The sequence below is a fragment of the Vanellus vanellus genome, assembly GCF_965231255.1.
Source record: "Vanellus vanellus genome assembly, chromosome: 10".
In the NCBI taxonomy this organism is placed as follows: domain Eukaryota; kingdom Metazoa; phylum Chordata; class Aves; order Charadriiformes; family Charadriidae; genus Vanellus; species Vanellus vanellus.
In genome coordinates, this window is record NC_138915.1 from 15,283,941 (window position 1) to 15,307,481 (window position 23,541).

The window sequence follows — 23,541 nt, forward strand, 5'->3', positions numbered from 1 at the left end:
CAGGACAGCTCAATTTACCAGATCTTAAACTAGAATTGTGTCTGTACTTTGTCAACATTTCTGTCAGAGGCTTGGCATCACCACTGCCCTCTCCGTAAGCGCCTCAGACTGCAGCTCAGCACAGCCGAGATGGAGAGGAACAGGCAGGAAGGAGAAATTGGCAGCGAGGACAGCTACAGCCGTCTAATCTGGACACAAACATTGGCCTCCAAAGCGCTTCCATGTCAGCCAGCAATCACCAGGGTCTAGCAGCACTTTGGTCATCAGCTCCTTTCCGCACGGTACCTACCCTGCCCAGTAAGCACGAGACAGGTGGCATACTTCAGGGCAAAACACTCCTCATCAGGGAAAATGATGATGCGGTTTAGCCCCAGATCAATTTCAGAGTTGAACTATAACCATTTGGGATTAACCACTCGAATTTTACTCACAGATAAACTATGAAGAAGCTGCCCTGTGGACGAGTTCCACACTTTGAGAAGGAAATTGTTGACTGCAGTGATGACAGTGGCATCACATCTATCCCAAGCCACCATAGTAACCTTCAGTTTAGTCACTTTGTCCTCCCCAGATGCTACATTGTTTCTAAAGAAATTAACAATTTAAAGAAGAAATAAGTCAGTAACTACATACGGAACCATTTAACAGCCCTGATTTAGTGTGAAAATAGGGAGAGCGTGGCTGCCACCACTGTGGCTACTGGCTAATGAAGGAGAATGAAGGATGGCTTCTGCAGTGGTAAAAAACAGATACAGAAAATACTCAGTACCACTAAGATTTGTAGAGTTTTATCTCCCTAAATAGGACAGATTTTTCTTCTGGTCTTCTTAAGCGAACATTCTCACCTACTGCAATTCTTTCTTTCAAGCTATTCAGTTCTATTAAGTTTCTTCCTACAAGGCCTTTTTCTTATCAGCGATTAATATGAGTAAAATCTATAATGAGTAAAAACTTGCTAAATAAATCCAAATCATACTTTCATGTAGACCCTGATGAACATGTCCACATTTGAATTCATATCACAGATTTTGCTCACTTTTCTCTACTTTATTATTCATTATAAATTTAACTGTATTCAATAGCACAAAATCCAAAATATCAGAGCATATAACATAAAGCAAACACTAATGACTTGAGGAGATTGATTATGGCAGTTGCTAATATAACTCTGCTGAGAGATGACAGAAACCAACAGTTGTTTTGGATGTTTTTTAAAAAACACGTAGGTCAGCATATGATCAATGAGGTCCTACTAAAATCCCTTTCGTGAGATGAATTCTATTTGACATTCTTACTTCATATGTAAAATACTAAATATTCCCCAACCATTAGGGTAGGGAACTACCAATGTATTAATATTTTCTTTTGGGGGCTGTGTAACTTAACAGATAGACCCGTGGCATTTTCAATAACAATAACTACTTTTTAATATGATGGAAGATTTTGTTTTGCATGTAAACGTTGCTATGAAGTGCATTCTGTTTCGGTTTGTTTTACCCTGTCATTTTAGTAGCCATATCCAGGACTACACTCTTCCAATCTTGCTGCTGATAGTGCCATATTCTTGCTGTTCCATCTCTGCTTCCACTGACAAATCTTAAGCTATGGAAAAAAAGGAAAAAAAAAAAAAAAAAGTCATGAAATTCTGAATCAGGATAAGTCACCGCTGCTTTTGGCCTAATACACGCATGCCCATCATAGGATCTTATTTTCTCGCTATTCAGTAGCTTTGCTATGGAGTTTTCCATCCTCAGCAACAGTGTGGGCATGCTAAATTCTGTGGCAAGAACATTTAAGACCTGATTCACCTTAGGAAAGGTTGCTGTAAGCGCTTACTTTTACATTATTCTGCAACAAACATGCACGCATGCACATGTACGCAAGTATATATATACTTGGAAGTGTATACTTATGTATATATAGTTGTCTTACTCTATATATGCCCCCACATAAGCGTGTTTAACAACTCATAAAATATCCATGAACTACTGCCACAGGAAACAGGCAGCTACAAAAGGCGGGCAAGCCAAGAGCACACCCATTCACACCAGCACAGAAGCTAGAAGGTATTTAATCTTTTTTCAACACTTATTCTTTATATTGTTTGTGCATCTCTCATCTACAGAATGTAATTAAAAGACAGTGAGGTTACAACTTTCATATCAGATATTGTACGGTACAAAAGAGTTTATATCCCACAACATTAACTACATTTGGTTACAGCGAGCAGATGGCCTTGGAATGACTTCAATGTCGTAATTCATACAGGCTGCACATTCCCTTTTTAATGACATCAGCAAATCTCTTGTGCAGTTCATAGTGGCAGCACAGAAAAAGAAACTGCGTGCCAGGAGTCTAGCATAAATTATAATACATTAACCTAGGGAGAGGGTGAAGACGGAGAAGGGAAATGAATACCCAAGTTGAACACAAGTAGGTAGCCCTGCCTATGAAGTTCAACACGAGTATTTTCATTTTTAAACTTCTTTTTTAAAAAACACAAGCATCTGACAAATGCATTTATCTACATCCTAATGCTTTGGCTATCATTATCACAGAAATCATTTTTGTTGAGAATTTTTTAAAAAGCTCCTCAAGTAACACATTTTCACAGGACGGCCAACACTTTTAAACAAATATTCCATTTATAAACAGAAGTACACGTAAAAAGGCAAGCCCGTGCAATTTTATTTTAATAAGTGATTGTTTCACCTCTTCATTTTCCCTGATCTGAATTTTTTCATCATGATGCTTGTGACATTTAATTTATTTTTACTTCTTTATATTAAAATAAAAAGGAAGCCATCACTTTTCCATTAAAAGCATCGCTGTAGCATACAATTTTCAGTGACTATGTGACCTAATACCCCCACTGAGACCTGTGTACTTGCACCCTTTGGAAGGAACTGTTAGTACAATTATACCAGTACGTTCCTACATAATTCTACATGACAAAGATCTCTGAGTACAGGTGCAGTTCCACTGGCAAAGCTACGATTTTGCTTGGAAGGCTCCTGCTTGCACACATCCCTTAAACCTTTTGCCAGGCAAAATAAGGAATATGAGCAAAAGCTGGCATAAAACCATTTACATTAAGATGTTGATCACTAACCAAAGCTTGTCGTGCAACCTTCCAACACAGCTGTGCTGCAGAAGTTCGACACGCACACGCCTATAGGCACCTTTATACATTTTATCACGAGCATCCTGACTTTAATTACTACATAAGAGACAGCATCCTGACTGAGCACAGTTTTAAAAATGGAAAGCTCTGCAGGTTGGAATGGATCACTTCATAAATTTTAAGACCACAGGATTACTGCTATCATCTAAACTAATTAACTGGAAATTCATATATTTGCCTAGAAATTCACATATTTGCCAGGTATATCATCAGAGAGAAGTAAATTATTACGAATAATAATGATGACCAATGAAATGATCATCAAGACCCAAAGGCCTTATGACTGTGCCTCTGTAACCAGTTCTGGACAGGTGGCAGCAACCAAGGACTGCGGGTTCAGAGTACGTGATGCGCGCGTAGAGTAACTGTCCCATATACTCAGTTCCAGAAACTGGTAAAAGTAAGTACTGTAGCTCATCATTAGTCACATAAACGAACACAGACTCACACAGTCTTTGCTCCAGGAAGTGTTAAGATTAGCCCATTTAATATCACACTTGGTGACGTTAAGCTATCCAGATGTACTGGTGACTCAGTGGAGATGAAAGATAGTGGGTTGCAAGGAGACACCACAAAAATATGATAGGACACTACTGAAGTATTATATAAACCATCCAAATCCTTGTGAAAAGCTAAACAATTGTAATGAGAAGAACATGTGTAAAGGAAAGTTTTAATCTCAAATACAGACAAATTAAGCAGGGGAATTTTATCTACTAAGTAGACTGGATCTAAATTTGGGATATGGGGATCAACTGCACCTTTACATCCCATTGCAGAGCTGTTCTTTGCTTATTCCCTCTTGGAAATAAATCATTTTGGGGGGGGTTGTTTTTTTCTGGTAATTTCAGAGTTACAAAAATACAAGATGAGATATGAGGGCCTGGTTATTCAGCATATCACGTTTATCACTCTAGAACCTCACAGAAGTTGAGCTCTTATGAATTGTGAGTGTGTGTATGAAAACAAACATTCTTCCCATATTTTTCAGAACTCCAAGCACCACGAGAGACAACTTGCTTATTCAGGAGGGCCTGGCAGAAGAAACCATTCACCAAGGAATAAAATCAGACAGATAGTAAAGGGTGGATGGCCTTATGTTTCAGCAACATATCAGCAATGTCATATTACTTGGAAAATGTTTTCAAATTATGCTAATCATTCGCTGCTTTCTGATCCCCTGCTGGTATAAATGACACAGAAAGTGTATGCAAGAGAAGTAATTTTTAACAAAAAAACCCAACATATACATAATCTATTAACAACACTCAGCTTCAACATTATTCTCATATGGATCATAAATAAGAGCACAGTGAAATAATGAAAAAAATAAACCCTCCAAGATTCAAGGTAGCTCTACAGTTCCTTGTTTTCCTTACACATGACAGTCATCATTTAGATGCCATTATTTCCTTGATTTCCTTCCATCTCATTTCCAACAATACACCAAGTTTTATTTCCCCTTTCATGTTTACCTTCTTTTCATAAATCACTGCACTGAGTTTGTACATCCCTTCCATCAGTGCAGACAGCACTGCTCAGATGCTAATCTAAAAGCATACTTCTTTGGAAGTCAGTGTGTCACATTCCCATACTACTTTCTACAGACAGGACAGAGCAAGAGCAGTTGATAAAGAAGTAAAGTGGCCTCCTCATCTGTGCCCCAGTACAGAAACAAGGGAAATATATCTCCTTTGAATGCAACAGCTACCTAAAGTGTTACTGTCATTGGTAGCTTGGCCTCCCCTTTGCCTCTAAACTTGGCCATCAGCACTGGCTATGGCTGGTAAACAAATGTGTGGTAAGTCCCCATGCTACCCCTTTCTTTCCTGCAGCTCCAGAAAAAAGGATGCCCAAAAGTCACAGCCACACAGATAAACAAATACGTATATGTGCTTATTTTTCATCTTGCTCCAACAGGACTGAAATTATAAAGCCTACAATCTTTACCCCCTCCCCCCGGCATTTAACCTGATATTCTAGTTAAGAAAAAATAAGAAAGAAAAGTAATTGAGAAACCAAATCCCTGATCTCACTATAAACAATGACTATACTCAGATGTTATTGCCACCTTGCCAGGTGCTTTTACCTGGCAAGAGAGGCTCCTTTAATGAAGATCAGACCACAGCCCCTTGCAGACTTACTTGCCTGACCATCTGTGTAAGCGTAACAGTTCCAACTTTTGCTTAGAACTACATTTATTATAATGCTCTTAACTCCAGAAGTAACCCCTTCTGTACTTAACAAGGCTAACTGTGAAGTAAGACACTCTCACACAGAAAGGACACAAAATTTGGTTTCCAATTTGGTGTTTAAAAAGATACAAAGCAAAAGCAGAGTTACAGAACGGTTTTGTTGTTACAGCAGAGGACAAGTCCAAGCTCATGGACGTGACACACATCTCACAACATACTTGAAAGAATCTGTCTAAGATTAATCAGAGCCCATGTGCAGTCTTCCTGTTGTACCAAATTTTCTCTGAAATGTTATATATTTGGAAAATTAAATACCATACTTCTCATGTCAAAATCCCAGGACAGTCACTCACCTGTCACCATTGTTACAGAACTGGACTGCAACCACTTTGTCCTAAATAGGAGGGAGGAAAAAATAGCTGTAAGCACTTTGTAAGTTGAAACACTCATCCAAAAAGATCTTAATGACGAGCTTCTATTCAACAAATTGCATGTTCCCATACATTTCCTATAACATACCATCTTACAAATTCAAGAACAGAAAAGTCATATTTGAGGTTAAAACCTCCCCAGACATATTGTGTTAGACATTGAAATAGAAAGCTTCAGAGAGGTGACGGTTTCTGTTGCTCCAGACGTAGCTCAGAGACAGAAACGATTTCCGACTCGGTCTCCCCGACACATAAGATGTTCAGGAGGAAGAAGCTGCAGCAGCTCTACTCTTGCCTGAGCACCGTCTTCCTGCACAGTGCCGCAGGACCATACACACCCCGGGGTAAGTTCTGCCTGGGAAACTGCGCACCTTTCACACTCCACAGAGTCAGCAGGAATAAGGTACCCCTGGAGCTCACAAGGCCTATCAGGTACAGCACTCCACAAGATGGAGAAAGAATGACTTACCCAAATAAATGATCACAGCAGGTTTGCAATTTTTAGATCTAACATTAAAGCGCATCAAAATATTTCATAAAAAAAATTTACAAACCTTGGCTTTATTTCCACTTTTAAATTGTCGAGAAACAAATACTAAGTTTTAGACGCAGTTTCCCCTGCCCCTCCTTTTTTTTTTTTTATTCTGCTAAATACTTGTGTTGGCTGCATGCACTTGCTATCTTTACTGCCACTGACGTCCCTAGCTCCTGATAATTAAGTGTCCAACTAGGGATTTTTTTCAGAGGTAGGCTTACAGCAGTCTGCAGTATTAAGAGTAGACTTTCAAAAATTAAAGGAATTACAGTTTATTCCAAACCTGAACTGCTGAACATAGAAAATATTTCTTCTTTTGTGAGCAAAATACTTGTTAGATTTGTTGGCTTGGAGCTCTGAGACTTAAATGTGAGACGCGTGACTCCCACTGAAGTTCAGTGAATCAATTTAGACCTCAGCTTTAATCCATAAAATATTGTTAAGGCGGGCAGCTGAGCTATTAAGGTCCAAAGATAAATGCTCCAAACTCCTTGCAAGCGACAGCCCTATCAGTGTTGCTATAAGCTTGCCTTTCTGATATATTGTTTACCATGCACACAATAAATAATGCAATCATCACCTGCTCTCGGGAACAACCAAGAAATGAAGAAAGATTTGATGCTGGTTTAGTGATGCTTCTTTATGGGGTTTCATTAAGACTGAGACATCCAATGGTTTTAATAAAAGTTATCAAGACTCAAACTTGAAAACTCAAATTGAAAGTCATTGTGCAGATATTTAAAATAGTTTGAATTCTTACAAGAACACTTCTGCATTATCTGAGAAAGGATGCTTTTAAGCTAGCTTTATTTTCTAAATGAAATTACCATCATGACCAAAAGTTTGACTGCACACTCTAAAACCAGAATTACTTTGCTTTTTCTTGTTATGTGGATTTGTGGTCACAACTGAAGTTAAATACTCAACAGTAAATTTAATAAGAAAAATGAATTGTTCATGAAAAATGCTTTAATTCCTCATTTCAACACAGACTTTCTTCAAGAATATGCGAAAATCACCTAGTCCCTCAGTTTCCTGGGGGAATGAAATACATAAAGCATATTTTACAGACATCTCCTGCCTCATAGGAATTTAAAAATAAACGTACCACAAATTTCCAGGCATTTAAATACCACAGTGTTGAAAGCCAGCTAAACTCTAAAGACAGAAAATAAGTCGAACAGGATGTACAAAACCTAAGTTCCTGAATTAAGGTAAAGAGGGGAACAAACAGATTTGCTTTCTGATTTGTCTCTTACCGTATGAGATTCTAACTCAGCCATTTTCTCCGGAGATTCTGAGCCCAAATAATAAATTCTTATCACGTGGTCAGTACTACCTGTTGCAATGAACATGCCACCTAAGAAAGACAGTGTTTTCTGTGAGAAGAAAAGCCATCCAAGGAACAACTTGTTTTAATTACCGCTTTATTGTCAAAGCAGCAAACTAGTTTTAAACAGAAAATTTCTATGTTATCAAAACATACATCCTGAACAAAGACGTTAGCTCTGACAACTCCTACTTCAAGCTGTATTTTCTCAGACCATACCAGCTTTAGCATAACTATGAGCTCTACAATATTTTCCAGCTGCAAAACTTTCTGACCAAAGGAAGAGAATATTGCAAGTTACAACATTCATCCAACAAACTATTCTGCTTTCCCTCAGAATTTGCCACAGCACTCTCCATCAGCCTATGCGGAAAATAAAACGGTGAATAGTTTCATATTCTCACTGGTAAATATCAAAGAAAATACTTAAGCACATCGTCAATATCTATTTGAAGCACATCAGAGAAATTATTGCTGAATCGGGACTCAGTGTTTAAGCTATTTTCTTGTAATGTTTGTTTGTTCTATTGTACAAAAAGGGCACTATTGTGTAGTTTACCGTATTGAAACCGTTTTGGTAATTTCAGGATTTCTAGTTTAAAAAATAAACGTGAACAAGGCTCACGTGGCTCTAGAATATCTTTTAATGTCAGATAACAAAAATTAATGAGAAATTACATCATTTTGCTTGTAAAAAAATCACTATTTTTGAGAATTCAAAGCTGCAACAAAGGATGTCAGTCAAGCTAGTATTTTCAAACACATGAACTGACCCCCCTAGAACTTAGCCAAATTTGGAAGATTAGCAAAAGTGTAACCTCTGAACAGAGGCCGCCTGTCTGCCAGATTTCAGATTTTCACTCAACAACTTTACAAGATAAAACCTTAAAAGAATGTTACAAAGAAAAAGCTCTAATGTGCAAAACAGACTGAAAGCATAGTCTTCCTTGGAAGTGGTCAAGACATTTTAGCTTAAATTATAGAAAAAAAAAAAAAAAGACAAAAAGAAAAAAAGCAGCTTGAGGCAGACGTTTAGCATAGTAAATTGCAAACAATCACAATTTGACAGTGCTGTAACTAGCTGAAAAAAGGTTTAATACTTTTTTTATTTAAAAATAAGTAACAGCCTCATCACCAAAGGAATTATAGTTCATAAAATACTTTCAGCTATGCTATAATGCATACATACCGGAACTGAAAGATGAACAAGATATCTGAACACCAGGCCTGGACCTCTCTGCAAATTTTACAGGGCGATCCCTATATGCAACAACACAACGTTTTTATTTTTCGTTACTTTATTCCAAAGCCATTCAGCAGAAATAGTGCACTGCAGCGCAGCAGGTAAGGTCAATATGCTTATCCAAAAGGTCTTTATTTCAGAATTCCACCTAAGTTTGCTAGAACTTACTTTTCATTTTAGTAATTTTCTTTCCCAGTTTAGTAAGAAAACAATCATTTTCTAAATTGAAAAGACTATTTAACTTACTTATCATGATACTCACCAGTTCAAACCTATTTAAAACAGAACCTGGCAAGCCATTAGTCTAGTAGTATTTACTCCCTATTAAGTATGGATTTGATGCCATCTACATATGTGTGTTCTTCTGATTAAAAGCAAGTAAATTCTTTTGCCTGTACATTTTGCATAAGGATTTAGTCCTAAACATAAAAGCTGAAAGTTTTTCCACAACATCAGCTTGCAGAGCACAAAACCCAGAAATAACAGCCCTGATCTCTGCCTCCCCTCTGGGCTGCAACGCCACAGACTCCCCGGCACACACAAGAAAGCGCTCCCTGCCCCACGCACTGGTATGGCACTCACGCACAGCGCGTCTGTATGGGAGAACATAACCCAAGAAACTCGTTTATTGAGAAGGAACACGCCCTTATTTAATTATCTCAGCATTCCTCTCCATGCGAAAACTCAAAATAAATTTGTCCTTTATTTAAGATAATTATAATTATCTGAACAGGCTTACTTAAATTTCATGGTGTTAGCATGCCACTGCCAGAAACAGATTGTTCCGTCAGCACCAGTAGAAGTGAGGTATCGTGTTGTTCCTTTCCTTGCTGGAGAGAACTAAAAATAAAGTTGTAACAGTTAAACCAGCTAATTTCTTTCTCCCCTTACATGCTGGAAACTTGTAAATGGACGTTAACAAGAATCTTTTTCACGAACATTTTAGCTTCCCCCTAGGAGTACAGAACACAGTATCGGGGATAAGCACAGAATCTGCTCTTCCATAAAAATAAAGCTGAGGAATGGAAAACACCTACATTCTGACTAGCAAGTCTTCGCTTCTACCACACAAAAGTTAGCAAATTGGAGAAACGAAACAAGCCTAGACTCTCTTAATGGGGCAATCAGATGAGGGAATACTTTTTAGGACAGAACCAGATTAAACATGGTAACAAAGACAAAAATGATTCCTGCACCCAAATGGAACAAAGACCAGCAGCGCAGTAGGACCCCCACTCCCTCCCTCCTCCTGAGCCCCTCCTCTGCCTCTCTAAGGGGTAGGAACGCTTTTCATTCTCAAGTCTCACCCTTTAATTTCATAACTGCAGCAATAACTTTAATCCTCTGGCTACCTGGTATTTGATAAAGCATCAAACGCCGTTTCCTCAAAAAGCCCCGACTGACTGTGATTATTTTCTAAATTACCAGAGTTTTACACAAAGCTTGTGAGGGATGTATATAAACATAAACAAATAATAGACAAAACACAAAGCCAGGTTGTAAACTATGTCTCCAAAACAGCCACCTTAAAGTAAGTAATTTGTGGCATAGTTAAAATGAGACAAAATTGGGAGAGCAGTCAAGAGGGGGAGAAATGAGACTCCCAGAGACTACTGGCACGTTGGAGGAGACTGTGACGAATCAAAGGCAGCAAGGCTCCAGAACAGAGGCATTCTGAGCCAAACATCCCCACTCATTCTCCCCTCTGTGCATAACCTGCCAAATTGCAGGGATTGTCTTTTTTTATCCTGAAATTTGTTTTATTGAAGGTTTCTGTCTGGCTGTGGTGTTTTTTTGTTGGTTTGGGTGTTTTTTTTAAAGCAAATAAATTGCAAATTACTAGCCATTATTGACTGTGCTACCACTAGAGAACTGAGCACTGGCAGTTTAGTCATCTTTTTCCTGCTCCGCTATTGCTCACTGGGCGCTTGCCACACAACTGAAACTGCATGGGCACAAGCTCAGGCTCTCGCAAACTCTGATCTGTGCTGTACTGCAGCTGCTGCAGCGTCTACAATGTCCAGAACAGCTCCTTACGGTACAGGCTAAGATAACCAGCACGTAAGAAATGTGGAATAAGGGGTTTTTATCTGACAGTATTCCTCTGAAAAATACACGTTCTCTATGAACAAACATCTGTTGGTTCAGTCAGTGTTCAAGGACCACCACCAAAGATGCCAGCCTGTCTCCCTGGCTCCGCTAGTTGATCCGACGCTCTCAGCGACCACGCATTCGCTAGATCTAAGGAAGCAGCAATGGGACGACATAGTTAAAGGCAGCTGGAAGAAGCAGGATCATCTCCTCAGGCAGTAGTTGATCACTGCGCAGGAGTGAGTTTGCCAGGATACAACACCCTCAAGTTGGGGCAAATCTACACTGCCAAACCGAGATGAAAAGACACGCTTTATCCCTGATTGCTAATCCACATCTCTTAGTACCATTTTAATTCAAGGGTTTAGGAAAAAAACGTTATTCTTTACCTGTATGGAAGTAATGGAAGCTGAATGGCCCTGCAGCACTGCGACTGGGGCACAGGTTCGAAGACACCATACTCGGACTACTTTATCACAACTGCCTGCAGCGAGCAGCGTGTTTTCGTAGTTAACAGCCATGTCAGAAATTTCAGCCGAGTGTCCTCGCAATGTTGAGAGCAGGCGCCCATCATCTGTAGCCCAGATTTTGACCAAACAATCATCTGACCCCTAATGTCACACAAAAATTTTCAAAGATTATGTAAAATAATATAAATGTGTTACGTGTACATAATACACACGTACACTGCAGATGAACAAGTATCTAAAACACCATTGCGCCGTGAACCTGCCAGAAGAACAACTTCAGCGGGATTCCACAGAAGCACAACTATCTGAGTTTGGGGATCATTTTGTGGGGTCAAGGATTTAGATATTTATAAAACAGAAGCCGCCGTCTTATGTTTCATACTAAGATATGATTACCCCTGCTAATGTAACTCCTCTCAGCATAGTTCAGTAATAAAATTAAGGTAAATTTAAGAAGATATAATATTTCATCACATATTACCAACAGTCATATTTATCTGTGTGAGCCAGATCAAACCAGTAGTAAAATCAAAGTGATCGTAAGACTTAAGCTTAAAGGAAAAAGAGCACTTAAGCATCTGAGGGATCTTAGAGCCTCTACCATGCCCCCAGAGCCGTAAGGCAGCTGTACCACGAGCTTCAATTTCTGTTAAAAGAAGAAAGGTGGACGACTCAAAGAGAGAAACCATGCAACATCATGTTCAACCAAAATACTATGTCAGTGAGATTTCGGTTCAGGACAGGACACAATTCAAAAGCATATCCACCGCAGATCACTGTAAAATACTTTTAGTTATAGTAGCAGCTACATCATTTCATACTCAATCCCAATATCACCGAGAATTTTTAGACAAGTTCACAGACCCTTCCGCTACTCAGACACTACAAAGAATACCAACACTACTGGCTACAATTGCCACTATAAATTCAGAAACATAACACTGCTATATCAACATAATTTTACTTTAAATTACATTTTATTAACTGCAGGTAAATTTGAACACAAATCACTTTCAATTCTTCATATAACTGCAGATGAGAAAGACTTCTTTATCGTGTAAACAAAACCAGAAAGGCCTTAACTAAGACCCAGAGTAATTATCATAACAACATCTCTATTTGACCAATTCATAATGAGTGGAGAAGCTACCAAGAACACAAAGACAACAATTAGCCTGCCAGGTAATCTTTTTCTAAAAGCCTATTGATAAGAGAAAAGGGCAAAGACAAGACAGAGATTAACAGTTAAAAGATGCATTATTAATCTGAAAAATCTGTTAATTGTTAAATATGCACAGCAAAAAGCTAGGGCAGTATCAGAGAAATGTATGTTAATATATTCTGGAGAAAAACTTAAAATAATATTCATATATTCACTAAGATACTACAAATTTGAGAAAGGAAATTTAGTAGAGAAGTAAAATGCAGATGAAGTAATGAGGTCTTCTATTCATCATCAAGTTTTTACTGAAATGTATGGAAAGGATTGCCAGCATTTCCAAGGTTACTGAAAGGTAAAATGTACTTGTTAAGATTTAACCCAGCAAGCAGCATGCAAACGAATTCCAAACCCAGAATACTGCAGGTGCCATTCAGCAAGAACGATGACAAATAAAGAAAAATGAACATGTGTTTCAAGTGAGAGTTGCAAGCTCTGGACCGAAACAACTCTGCTGTAAGGTTCTACACGAGGAAGCAAATAGCTGACTAAGCTTCAGTCTACTGGAGCCACGAGCAATTTTAAAATACCAAGTCAAGTGAAAAGTGAAAATTAGCATAGAAAGAGACGGGCTTTCCACACATTTCAAGATTTTTCTTCTCTTCTTTTGCTGGAAGCCGTGCCTGCATCTCAATCAGCAACTAAGAGACTGTTGCGGGACTCAGGAAAGAAAGAAAACAAACCAAGCAAACCAATCTTCCAAGAACGGTACAATTTTTAAACTTACTGTAAAAATTCTTCTCCCACTTCGATCAAAGGCTATACAATAAACAGATGATAGATGTCCCAAAATCCTCTTATGCATTTTCATGTGTTGGTAGGTGGATGTTGGGAATAAGTGGCTGAAACGTCCACATCCAGTTAATTGTCTGGCAGAAAGTATATTTACTGCGACAGAAAAACAAAACAAAAAGAAAACTAAGATGTGAATTCTGTCCAGAACTCCAGGTAAATAAATGTTAAATCAAATATCATGTTTGGCAACAGCTTTATTATTATAATCCATAAATCGGATATTCTTTCACCTTATCAGAACATTCTGTACACTCTTATAAAAAGAAAGCCCACTCCTGATGAAGCCTTTCAATACCTACCACACCAAACACTGCACCTGCTTTCTTATAGAAAAATTAAAGCAAAATAAAGATTTCCCATCACAACCAGAAGTTTTTCCAAGTATTCAGTTCATGAACAGGCAACAGATACATTTATTCTACACGCATCTGGAAAACTTAGTAACATACAATTTTCTCACAACAAATAAAAAAAAATATTTTTGGAGTATAATAATAGTCTAAGTGCTTTTCTTGTGATAAAAATCTCTCTTTGGAATGGGTTCCAGATCATATGTCACAGTCAATGGTTTTCCACATGTTCCCCACAAAACCTCTCTCATTATAAGCAGCAGCAACAACATCATTGCATTTCTATGACAATGTAACTGAAGAATAAAAAATATGTGGCACTGATGGAAAAAGCCCCAGTAAAAGAATGGCAGGCACAAGAAAAAACTGCAACAACAAATTCTTTTATATTGCTAAACCTAGGAGTCCTTACCAGAACAGCTCAAAATCTAAATGCACGAAAATATCATGTAAGAAAAGCACTGTTAGCGGTTTCACTGAGGATAACTACGAATCTTTCCACCAGGCAAGGAAAGGAGAAAACCGGCACGTACGTGCCTTTGCTGGGACACACCACCAATTGGAAGATCCGTATGGCTGTAGAATACAGAAAGTTTCTAATTTTAATCTTTGATTTGCTGCATAATTTGAGATCATTTTGGCTGTTTAATTTTACCTATCCGAATTTACACCATTTGAACATTTGATTTTAAAGTTTTGAGAGTTCTTTTTTTCAACAGCACTTAAAGATCTAACATTGCTACAGTGGTGGGTTTTGTTGAGTCCTTGCGATAGCAGGCTGCCTGAGAAACCCCTTATCTTGCCTACTGCACATTGAAGTAGGCAGGGCTTCACAGAAGTGGCACGAAGCTCTTTAGTGCCTTTCAATCCTTCAGTTTAAAAGTATAGTGAACAACTTGACCCATTTTCTTAATTGTATCATCATATCATTGCCTATCTACACAAAAACCCACTATGGAATATGTTAAAAAAAAAATAATCTAAAAAGGCAAGGAGCATCATTTCGAAGGGCTACTAACCCATATGCTCCTGTACATTTATAAGATTGAAGCATTTATACACAAGCAGAGAGATAAATAGGCAAGAAAAATAAATTGCTTCCAGATTTACAGAAAGTATTTTGGTTTTTCAGTTTTATCCTCTGAAATTTGGACTATTTTTAATCGCTCAGTGCAATTGAAACACTACATACCAGGAAAAAAAAGTTGCATAAAAGGTGTAGATGCTTGAGGAAGTCATCAGGCTCCCACCATGACCCTATCTTCCATCAAAATTTGTTTTTCATGTAAAAACACATATTTAGCAGTGCTAAAAAAGCAAATCACACTAAATCATATTCATTTACTATCTACCTACTATTAAATTGATAACTGATACTATATAAGAACTGTTAAACGGAAACTGTCTCCCCTAGCAAAGTAAAAATGAAATCTTTAACCCTTTTTCCCAGCTCTTACAGGAGGGCACAGAGATCCCAAGGTGATAAATGCTGTACAAAGATACTGTGAGCTTTGCCTACACATTATTTTATTTACTATTTAAGTATAACATCTTAAAAGCGGAGTTCTTAAAAATATTACACCTCCCTTTCCCCCACACTGTGGACAATGTTATGCCAACACAGAGACGCAGTCATTTAGCGATATGGTAATTCTACTGTGCCTTTCAGTGCTTAAATCATTTAAATACATAATAACAGGGTATCTGCCTTTAAACAGTTTCAAATGGCTTTGAACATTTTTTTAACCACACAAAGAACTACGTGAATCAAAAAGGTATACTCGTATTTCAAAAATATTCCAAATAATCACAATACCTTCTGTGTACTACAGTGTTCCCATGCAATCCTTCTGAAAATTTACCACTGCTGTTTGTTGTAAATCACATGAAGGAAACACTGAAAGGTACAACAAACAGTCTGGCACCTAACTCATACAACCTTTCATTTGGCACTCAGCACCTAACTTTTCCAGTCAATTCCCAGACTTGCAATCAGTTCAGCTTCAGAGGATGTGAAAGTAATTTCACTTTTTTTTCTGTGTCTATTTCCCTGTTTGCACAATGGGGACGACTCCTCAGTCTCCCGTGGATAATTAAAACATAAAAAGCACTGCTTATGAAATGCTTCAGTCACGAGTTTCAGAGTAATACAGAACTACTGTTGTGCCATAAGGAGCACCATCTTTATCAAAGCAACAGCATCTTTGAACAACAAGTAGCAAGTATGCAATGTATGTGATCCTCACTACAAAAATGCTTAGGGTATACCAGAAACGTATGCCACACACACAAAGCTGTGATTGAGATCTTTGTCTTCCCACACTTTATATAAACTATCAACGCCTTCAAAGGAACTGCAGAGTAAAATCCCCCCCCCCCCCCCCAATAAAACAAACATCCCCAATTCCACTTCTCATATTTTTTGGTAGAAGATTAATACACAGTATCTAAATAGGGAATTATCCACACATGACAAAAAGTTTGTTTTCTTCAGTACAATGAAGTCACTGTGCTCATAAAGCCTAAAAGAATTTTAAAAACCCTGATTCCCACACAGAGAATTAGCAACACAGTAGCCCTAAAAACTTTTAGCAACCTACCTAATTAGCTGCTGTACTTCATGCCATAACAGCTGCCAAGTCTACCCCTGTACTATTTCCTGCCAGGAAAAAAAACAACTTTAAAAACTGTATTGCTGTTATTTCACATAAAAAGTGAGCGTATCTAGTCATCTTGTTAAGAAAAGTAAGTTAGTTTTGTCCACAAATGGAACAGCTTTCTTCTCAGATGAAGTTCCTCACTTCTAGCTGTTGAAACGACTGCTGCCTAGGTGCAGGGATGCCACCGATGCTGCCATGGGAGGTCGTCCTTCTCTTCCTTTGTGCTGGGAGCAACCTGCTCCAGCCTCAGCACCAGCACAGCTGGCTCCCAGCACGCTGGGGAAAGCCCTGGCTTAAAGACACACACGAGTGCCTCCTCAAACCACTGACCTGTGTGAGGGTGATATACGATAAAACGCAGGCATTTTTCTCTTTCTTTCTCACAGACTTTGGTCCTTGAAGATCACACCTTCAGGAATATTACTGTCCTTAATGCAAGTACGGGCAGAGTTGCAGGGGGCAGAGGGGACTCACATATGCTGTACAACAGTAATTCTTAAATCACAATCCATTCTAGTAGATATAACACCACAAGAGTAAAAACCCTCATGAGAAAGTTCACTTAGGAAGGATAAAACCAAAACCCTGCAACAATAACCCATCAGAGAAAACAAAATTTTAAAAAACAATCATCACAAATTTCAAAGCGACGTCACAACTTCACAAGGAATTAAAACACTTCAGCATGGAGAAAGTCACCTAGCTGAAGCCCTTTTAAAACTGCTTGAATTCTTCCTCTCCCTATAAACCCTTGCCTCATTCCCTTTTTTGCAAGCAAAACTAGAAAACCAAACTCTGGTACAAATATTTGTTTTAAAAATAGTTTCTGTAGTATTAAGGGTGACGACTTCACATCGCACCTTTTGAAATCAGCACTATAAGTCTGTAATGAGGACATAACATTTTACCTATGTGGACATGTGGAAAGTAAGCTGTGACCTCATCGCAAGGCCTGACCACGCATAAGGACTGGGTATCACTTGCAGTGTGCAGAAAAAACACGTCTGGATTTCATAAGAACACTGGGAAACAAACACAATTGGCTCACACATGCAAAATATCTTCTCAGAGAGTGGATGTGTGGCCACAAAGACAGTTAGACCCAGTAAAAGCACCAAAAGAACAAAGTGTTCCAGCATCCATAGCTGCTGATCTCACGGAACCCCTTTACAGCAGAGAAACATCATTGATTTTCTGACCTCATTCGAGCACTGCTATTTGGCAGGACTAAAGGTAGCTGGATCACCTTGACTGTAAATTTCCATACAGCGGAACTGCTTGTTCATTGAGACCATGCTATGAAGTTTCTGGTTCCAAATTTTGTGTTACTTTCACTAACAACAGTTACCCACATAAAGCTTTTCATACTCAGGACAGAATAGCTCTAGTAATCAACTAAAGAGGGAAAACAATCTTCTTTCTAATCTGCTTTGTGTCGCCTGCAAAAAAAAAAAAAAAAGAAGTCTCTGACAAAATCGAAGTAGTATTCAAAAGCAGTTTTTCATACGCGAATATATCCCATTGCTGAGGTACTGTATGACCAATCTTTCAATTTTCTGACTGGAAGAGCACAAAGAGAGTTCTAAACCACTACTCCAAAGCCTGCAAAGAAACTGTCTAAAAGACCACCCTCACCATATTCACTGTGTTACCCTGTCAGCAGTGGAAAGCTATGACAGCATTTTCCCTTCCTCTCCTCCCCCAACAGATCACAGCAGACCTCCAAGATGCACCACACAAACAACACATTCCCGAGAAGGACTTCCACAGGTCAGCACTTTCTCAGAGGCTCCCACAGCCAGAAGCTCTGCACAAACATGCTGGGAAAAGGTGACGCTGATTTCTTGCTCCAGCTCCACTGTGCATGACCTTTCATTTTGGAGTACAGACCACAAGGTCCCATCCCAGCCCCATCCAGATGGAAAGGCAAACCACTGCAGCACCGACTCTTCCAGCTGGGAGGACAACCACAAGCAATCCCATTATCGTAGCAGAAAATCACACTTATGGTGGCAAGCTTTAATCTTTATCACTGGAAGGGAAATGATACAAGAATACTTCTAGCTGCTAGTTCTACACCTTATTTACCTGTCTACACAGGCAATTACACAATCATTTCATCTCACTCATGAACACACATTATTGTGGGTGTCTACTACTTCAGCCCAACTACTTCAGCAAGTAATTCCAGAAAACTCAATCCGACTAAACCAGCACAGTATGGGAATTCACAATTATGCTGAAATATTAAAGAGGTTGGGCATACTACTTCATCTTCTATTTTAAAACAAGACACACATGCACTGCAGCATCTGTGGCTGTCACTACTCACCAGAAAAAGCACCCATTTCGTACAAATATACACAGAAGAATTTTGTGACTTCCATTTCAGGATTAACAATGGGGAATCCCAAAATCAAACTCCTCCCTCCAGTACATCTTAAGTGTAGTCAACTTCTTATTTTAATCTTTATATGTATTTTCCTCTGTTACTAGTAGTTTAGGTACTTACATCAAGGAAGACCGTAGTCTTCCAGGAACCAATACTTACAAAAATTAACGCTGGGCTATAAAAAGACCCTTTTCCATATAACACCTTTGTATTTATTAAATAACAATTCATAGGAAAACACCAAACCCAACAAATTATTCTCTTCTCTAAGTCACTAAACAGTCACCAAGCAAGCAGCACAGACCTTTGTCATGAAAGCATGACAAATGCTGAAGTCAGATCTGCTAGTATGGTTCATTAATAATACTGCATATTCAAAAAACACACAGTCTGATTCGCCTCTTATGAAAGAATTGATCCAGAAGTCCTTATAGAAATACAACTATAGAAGTTGAGTGTGTGCAATAAATCTATAATCTAGCCTATTAGCAGTTGAGCTGATGAACTGCTAACAAAAAAGTAACCAGCCTAAAAGAATAAATACATAGATATGTATGTAAGTAACCATACTAACATATGGAAATAGTTTTCTTTTTTTAATGTCCACAGTATCACTCATAAATAATCTGACAAAGGCAGGAAAAGTACTAATGCAATAGTTCCCTATGCACTAGTTCCAGGCAAATTTCCATTTCTTTTTCATACAGAAGACTCATAATTAACTTTGCTATTCTGTCACGCTACTGCCACAACACCACAGACCTTATGCAAAGCTATCGATTTCAACCACAAACAGCCCAGGCGTTGTCACTTTTGTGTCTGACAAAGATTAATTTTTAGTAATGAGAGAGAAAGTGCAGAAGCACAAACAGAGGAACAGACATGGCAGAAACGGGAGACTGCCTTCATCACCCCTGCATCTCCAAAGGGAAGGGAGAAACATACATGAATGCATCTCCTAACAAACCAAGAAAAGCCTACACGTTTGCACAAACACACATAAATACAGATAAAATACCCTAATAAGAAGACAAATCATGACCGACAGGACTTATATTTATGGCCACAAGAATAAAATTTGTTTGCTATAAAAATGGCTAATGAAAGTTCAGACTGTATAAGGACAATACTTTTCAGTTTAAGCAAAACAGAGAAGCTCTTTGATGATATGTAAGCTGAACGCCTAAACGTATCTGAGTTGTATACAAGTTCTTTATCTAACTGTGTGGACAACTGCAATTGAAGTAATACAAATGTTGGTTTGGGGATTAGTTCCTTTTTGGAGAGGGATGTTGCAAGCAGTCTGTTTTCTGTCATAATCGAACTAAAATGAATTCTTGAGTCAAAAAAGTTCTCTGGGAGCCAGGCGTTTTGTGCTGGCTAAGATTCCTGAATGAAAAGATTGTCTACATGCTCCTGTGATCATGCCTATTCAATCTTATACGCATATGTACATATTACGTAGGTGTATCATAAAAAAAATACTCAAGCACATTGCCCTCCAAACAGGAAGATGACGTGCAAAGCTTTTCAAAGTGTCCACAACGTTTTAATATGTGTGCACACGTTATGTAAGATCCAAGCCTGAATAAAACAAAAAAGGGTTATTCTATTGTCAGTGAGAAACCTTTTCTAGACAATTCATGGTGACATGTCAAAAAGAGCCATTAATCCAAACCCATAGCAGTGTTTCAGTCAGTAAGAGTAACTTTCAGCTGAAACAGTAATAAAAATACAGAGAGGAAAAAAACACCTTATGTACGTTTCAAAACTCACCCACATTTGGTGGTTTCCCATAATTTACAGGTAGTTCGGGAGGCCGCCCTCTGTGAAGAGCCGCAAAAGCAGATCCTTTCCATAGTGTATGTCTGAAATCTGTACCAGCAAGATTAACAGCGGGTTAGTGAAACAATTAGCCAAACCAGGTCCAATAGAACCAAGTGCACCAAGCACTACTCCCAGCATCATAAAGTAAGATTTGTCTTTTAAATTAGCTTGTCGGAGATATAACACTGAAAAAAGATCGCTACTCTGATTTCTAGTTCCTAAGCAATATGATTTTAAGTGGTTTCAGCTTATTTTTGCTTCGTGGGTGCACTTTACATTGAGGCAGCACTGAATTTTTCTGGTTTTAGTCCTTCTGCAATCCCAACACATACAGGACCTCTCCTTATGAACTGTACATTTGAGAATACACATACATACACACATTTGCTCCCTGAAAGTGGGAGAAGTGGGATTTTTTTTCCAATAAATCTGTTTTCCTGCAATTGGTGGCAATATGCCCTCCTTTCAGATTCTCCCCTGCACCCTACCCCCCAAAAAAACATTGTTTTTAAAATGAAGACTGTTTTCTTTAAAGACTCTCCTGCTATCTGCTGCCAACTGGCTTCAGAGAGCCTTCTCTCTAGAACAATAGTGATTTTTCTGAGACTGTTCAGAGTGCCTCAGAAATTAGACCTGGACTTCTTCCATTTCTGGCCATCTGGAAGGAGAGAAATGAGCTTCCACTGTGAATAAGGACCGAAACAGAAGGATAGTGCCACAGATTGGTGGATCTGTGTATCACCCTTTAGATCTCTGAATATGAAGTGCACAAGCTTACGTGACTCAGACTCCCAAGAGCACCTTCTGATTAAAACCCAAACTGTACCACAGAGTATTACAATGATACATATTAAAAACAGCACTCATACTTTTTAAAATAGATCAAAATAGCTATAAATACTAACGGTAAATGGAAACTTCATACTGATACACAACTAGGGGAAGTGGAAATCCACGTATGTCAGCTTTGAAAAGGGTACGATGTTTCATATTAGTGAGAGTGCTTTACACACCAAATAGCACAACATCACAGCACCTTTTTCTGATGGGGAAAAAAAACCACCACAAATCTAGTAAAAATCTCTTTGCAATAGATTTATCATACAGCTTAGGAAGCACTACATCTTTCAGTGATTCATCTAGCCTCTGTCCCCTAATTCCCCTAAGAAACTCCTGCTTCCCTGCACATGTTTATTTTCTCTTTACATTTTGTTGCTGTTTCCTTCTAAGATGCAAACTGAATGTGACACGAAGGAACGTTTCTCTGAAGGCCTCCCTGCAAACCTGAAATTCTCCACCCAATTATACAAAAGCACAAGCAAAACAAGACTTGGTCCCAAAACTTCGCATAAGGAAACATGTTTGCAACAGCACGTCCCTCCAGGTGACATCCAGTGGATCAGCAAAATGCTACAGCCCTTGTTAGCATCAGCGTGACTTTACAGGATGCAGTAAATTAAGTGCTCAATTGCCACTGAAACAGGAAGGTCCTGCTCTTTCATCCCTCCTCCTCTCCCAGAATGATGCTCCTGCTGCCTATGTCACCTCCAGCACTCTGATACTTCCATGAGCTAATTTAATTCACTACAACAGCAATAACAAATTTTGCAACATTTTAGCTCTCTGCATCAGCACATCACAGGATCAAATAAGTTCTGGTTCCTACAGGGAAGAAGTGGCAGGGGCACGGAGCGAGAAGGGAAGGGAGGAACCACTCTTTTCAATAGCAGATGGCTCTCAGATCTGTTTAGTTATACCACAAAACTCTGCTCTCAGGATCATTATCTCAAGCAGAGCAGTTTTTCAAAAGGAGTAGGACTGGTGCTCCATTCTTGAAAGGAATGGGGGCTTTTGTTCAAATTAACTTTAAGCAAGGACAAGCAGGAATTATCACTGAAGAATCATCCTCACCTTCTCCCACCCTCTTAAATGCTGCCCCAAATGCCATCCTGCTCTTCAAGCTCACATACCTGTCTGCACAGCCACAGAATCAAATAACGGAACAAATCTGTCTGGAAAATAGCTATTTTTCAGATGGACTAAATCTCTAATCCAGTTCATTGCATCATTTACACAAACAGCAATCCAACATGCTGGGGAGGGGAGGCAGAGGAAGAAAGTAACAAGATCAGGCAACTGTAGGCAAGAGCTGCTTAAGATGGCATTTTCAACCAAAGAAACATATATGTAACAGGGCCAGCATTAAGCCCATTTTAGCAAGACTGGAACAAAAAAGCTGACAAGCACAGGAGACAAACCAGGGTTCATGTAAACAAACACAGATACCACAGTATGAGTCAAAACAAAAAGGGTTTTGAGCATTACAATAAAATTCAATCACATATAAATTGAGAATCTTACCTTTCGCTGCCCTTAGTAGAGACTGGCGCCCGACACCTAGCAAAGTTTGCACACCTAGGACACTCTGTGGGATTTCCTTGTCTAAAAGGGGTCCAAGTCTCTCACAGATCCTAAGAAGATAATCCGGAGGGATGTGTGCATTGACAGCCACCTAAACATATAAACAATGCAGACATGTGAAAATTGTTTTATTCTTACTTCTACTGGTATTTCCTTGTTTGGTTCATATTGAAGTGTTAAAGTTACTGAAATCAAGTCTAAAACCCTTGAAATCCCCCTCAAAATCAATTATACCATAGATGTCTTTGAAAGCGACTTGAAGTCTTGAAAAAGACCAGAAATTCCATGTGGTAGTAGCTACAGCTGTAATTTAGGATATCCCTTAATAACAAACAAAAATCCCTGAAACTCAGAGGTCCCAGTGCAGCACTCTGATCAAACAAAGTATTGCCCGGGGG

At 38.8% G+C, this 23,541-nt stretch overlaps 1 protein-coding gene across 1 annotated transcript in view; it reads right to left on the minus strand.

Annotated features, from left to right (window-relative positions):
- BRWD3 (bromodomain and WD repeat domain containing 3) overlaps positions 1-23,541 on the minus strand; it is a gene marked incomplete at its 5' end in the record, with an annotated part of 57,082 nt that overhangs the window by 24,031 nt on the left and 9,510 nt on the right. Inside the window, 10 exons of the mRNA XM_082488463.1 lie at positions 432-585; positions 1,498-1,602; positions 5,733-5,773; positions 7,605-7,705; positions 8,865-8,935; positions 9,658-9,758; positions 11,399-11,620; positions 13,426-13,586; positions 20,672-20,770; positions 23,084-23,234. Coding sequence (XP_082344589.1) covers positions 432-585; positions 1,498-1,602; positions 5,733-5,773; positions 7,605-7,705; positions 8,865-8,935; positions 9,658-9,758; positions 11,399-11,620; positions 13,426-13,586; positions 20,672-20,770; positions 23,084-23,234 — 1,206 coding nt within the window. The remainder of the gene's footprint in view (positions 1-431; positions 586-1,497; positions 1,603-5,732; positions 5,774-7,604; positions 7,706-8,864; positions 8,936-9,657; positions 9,759-11,398; positions 11,621-13,425; positions 13,587-20,671; positions 20,771-23,083; positions 23,235-23,541) is intronic.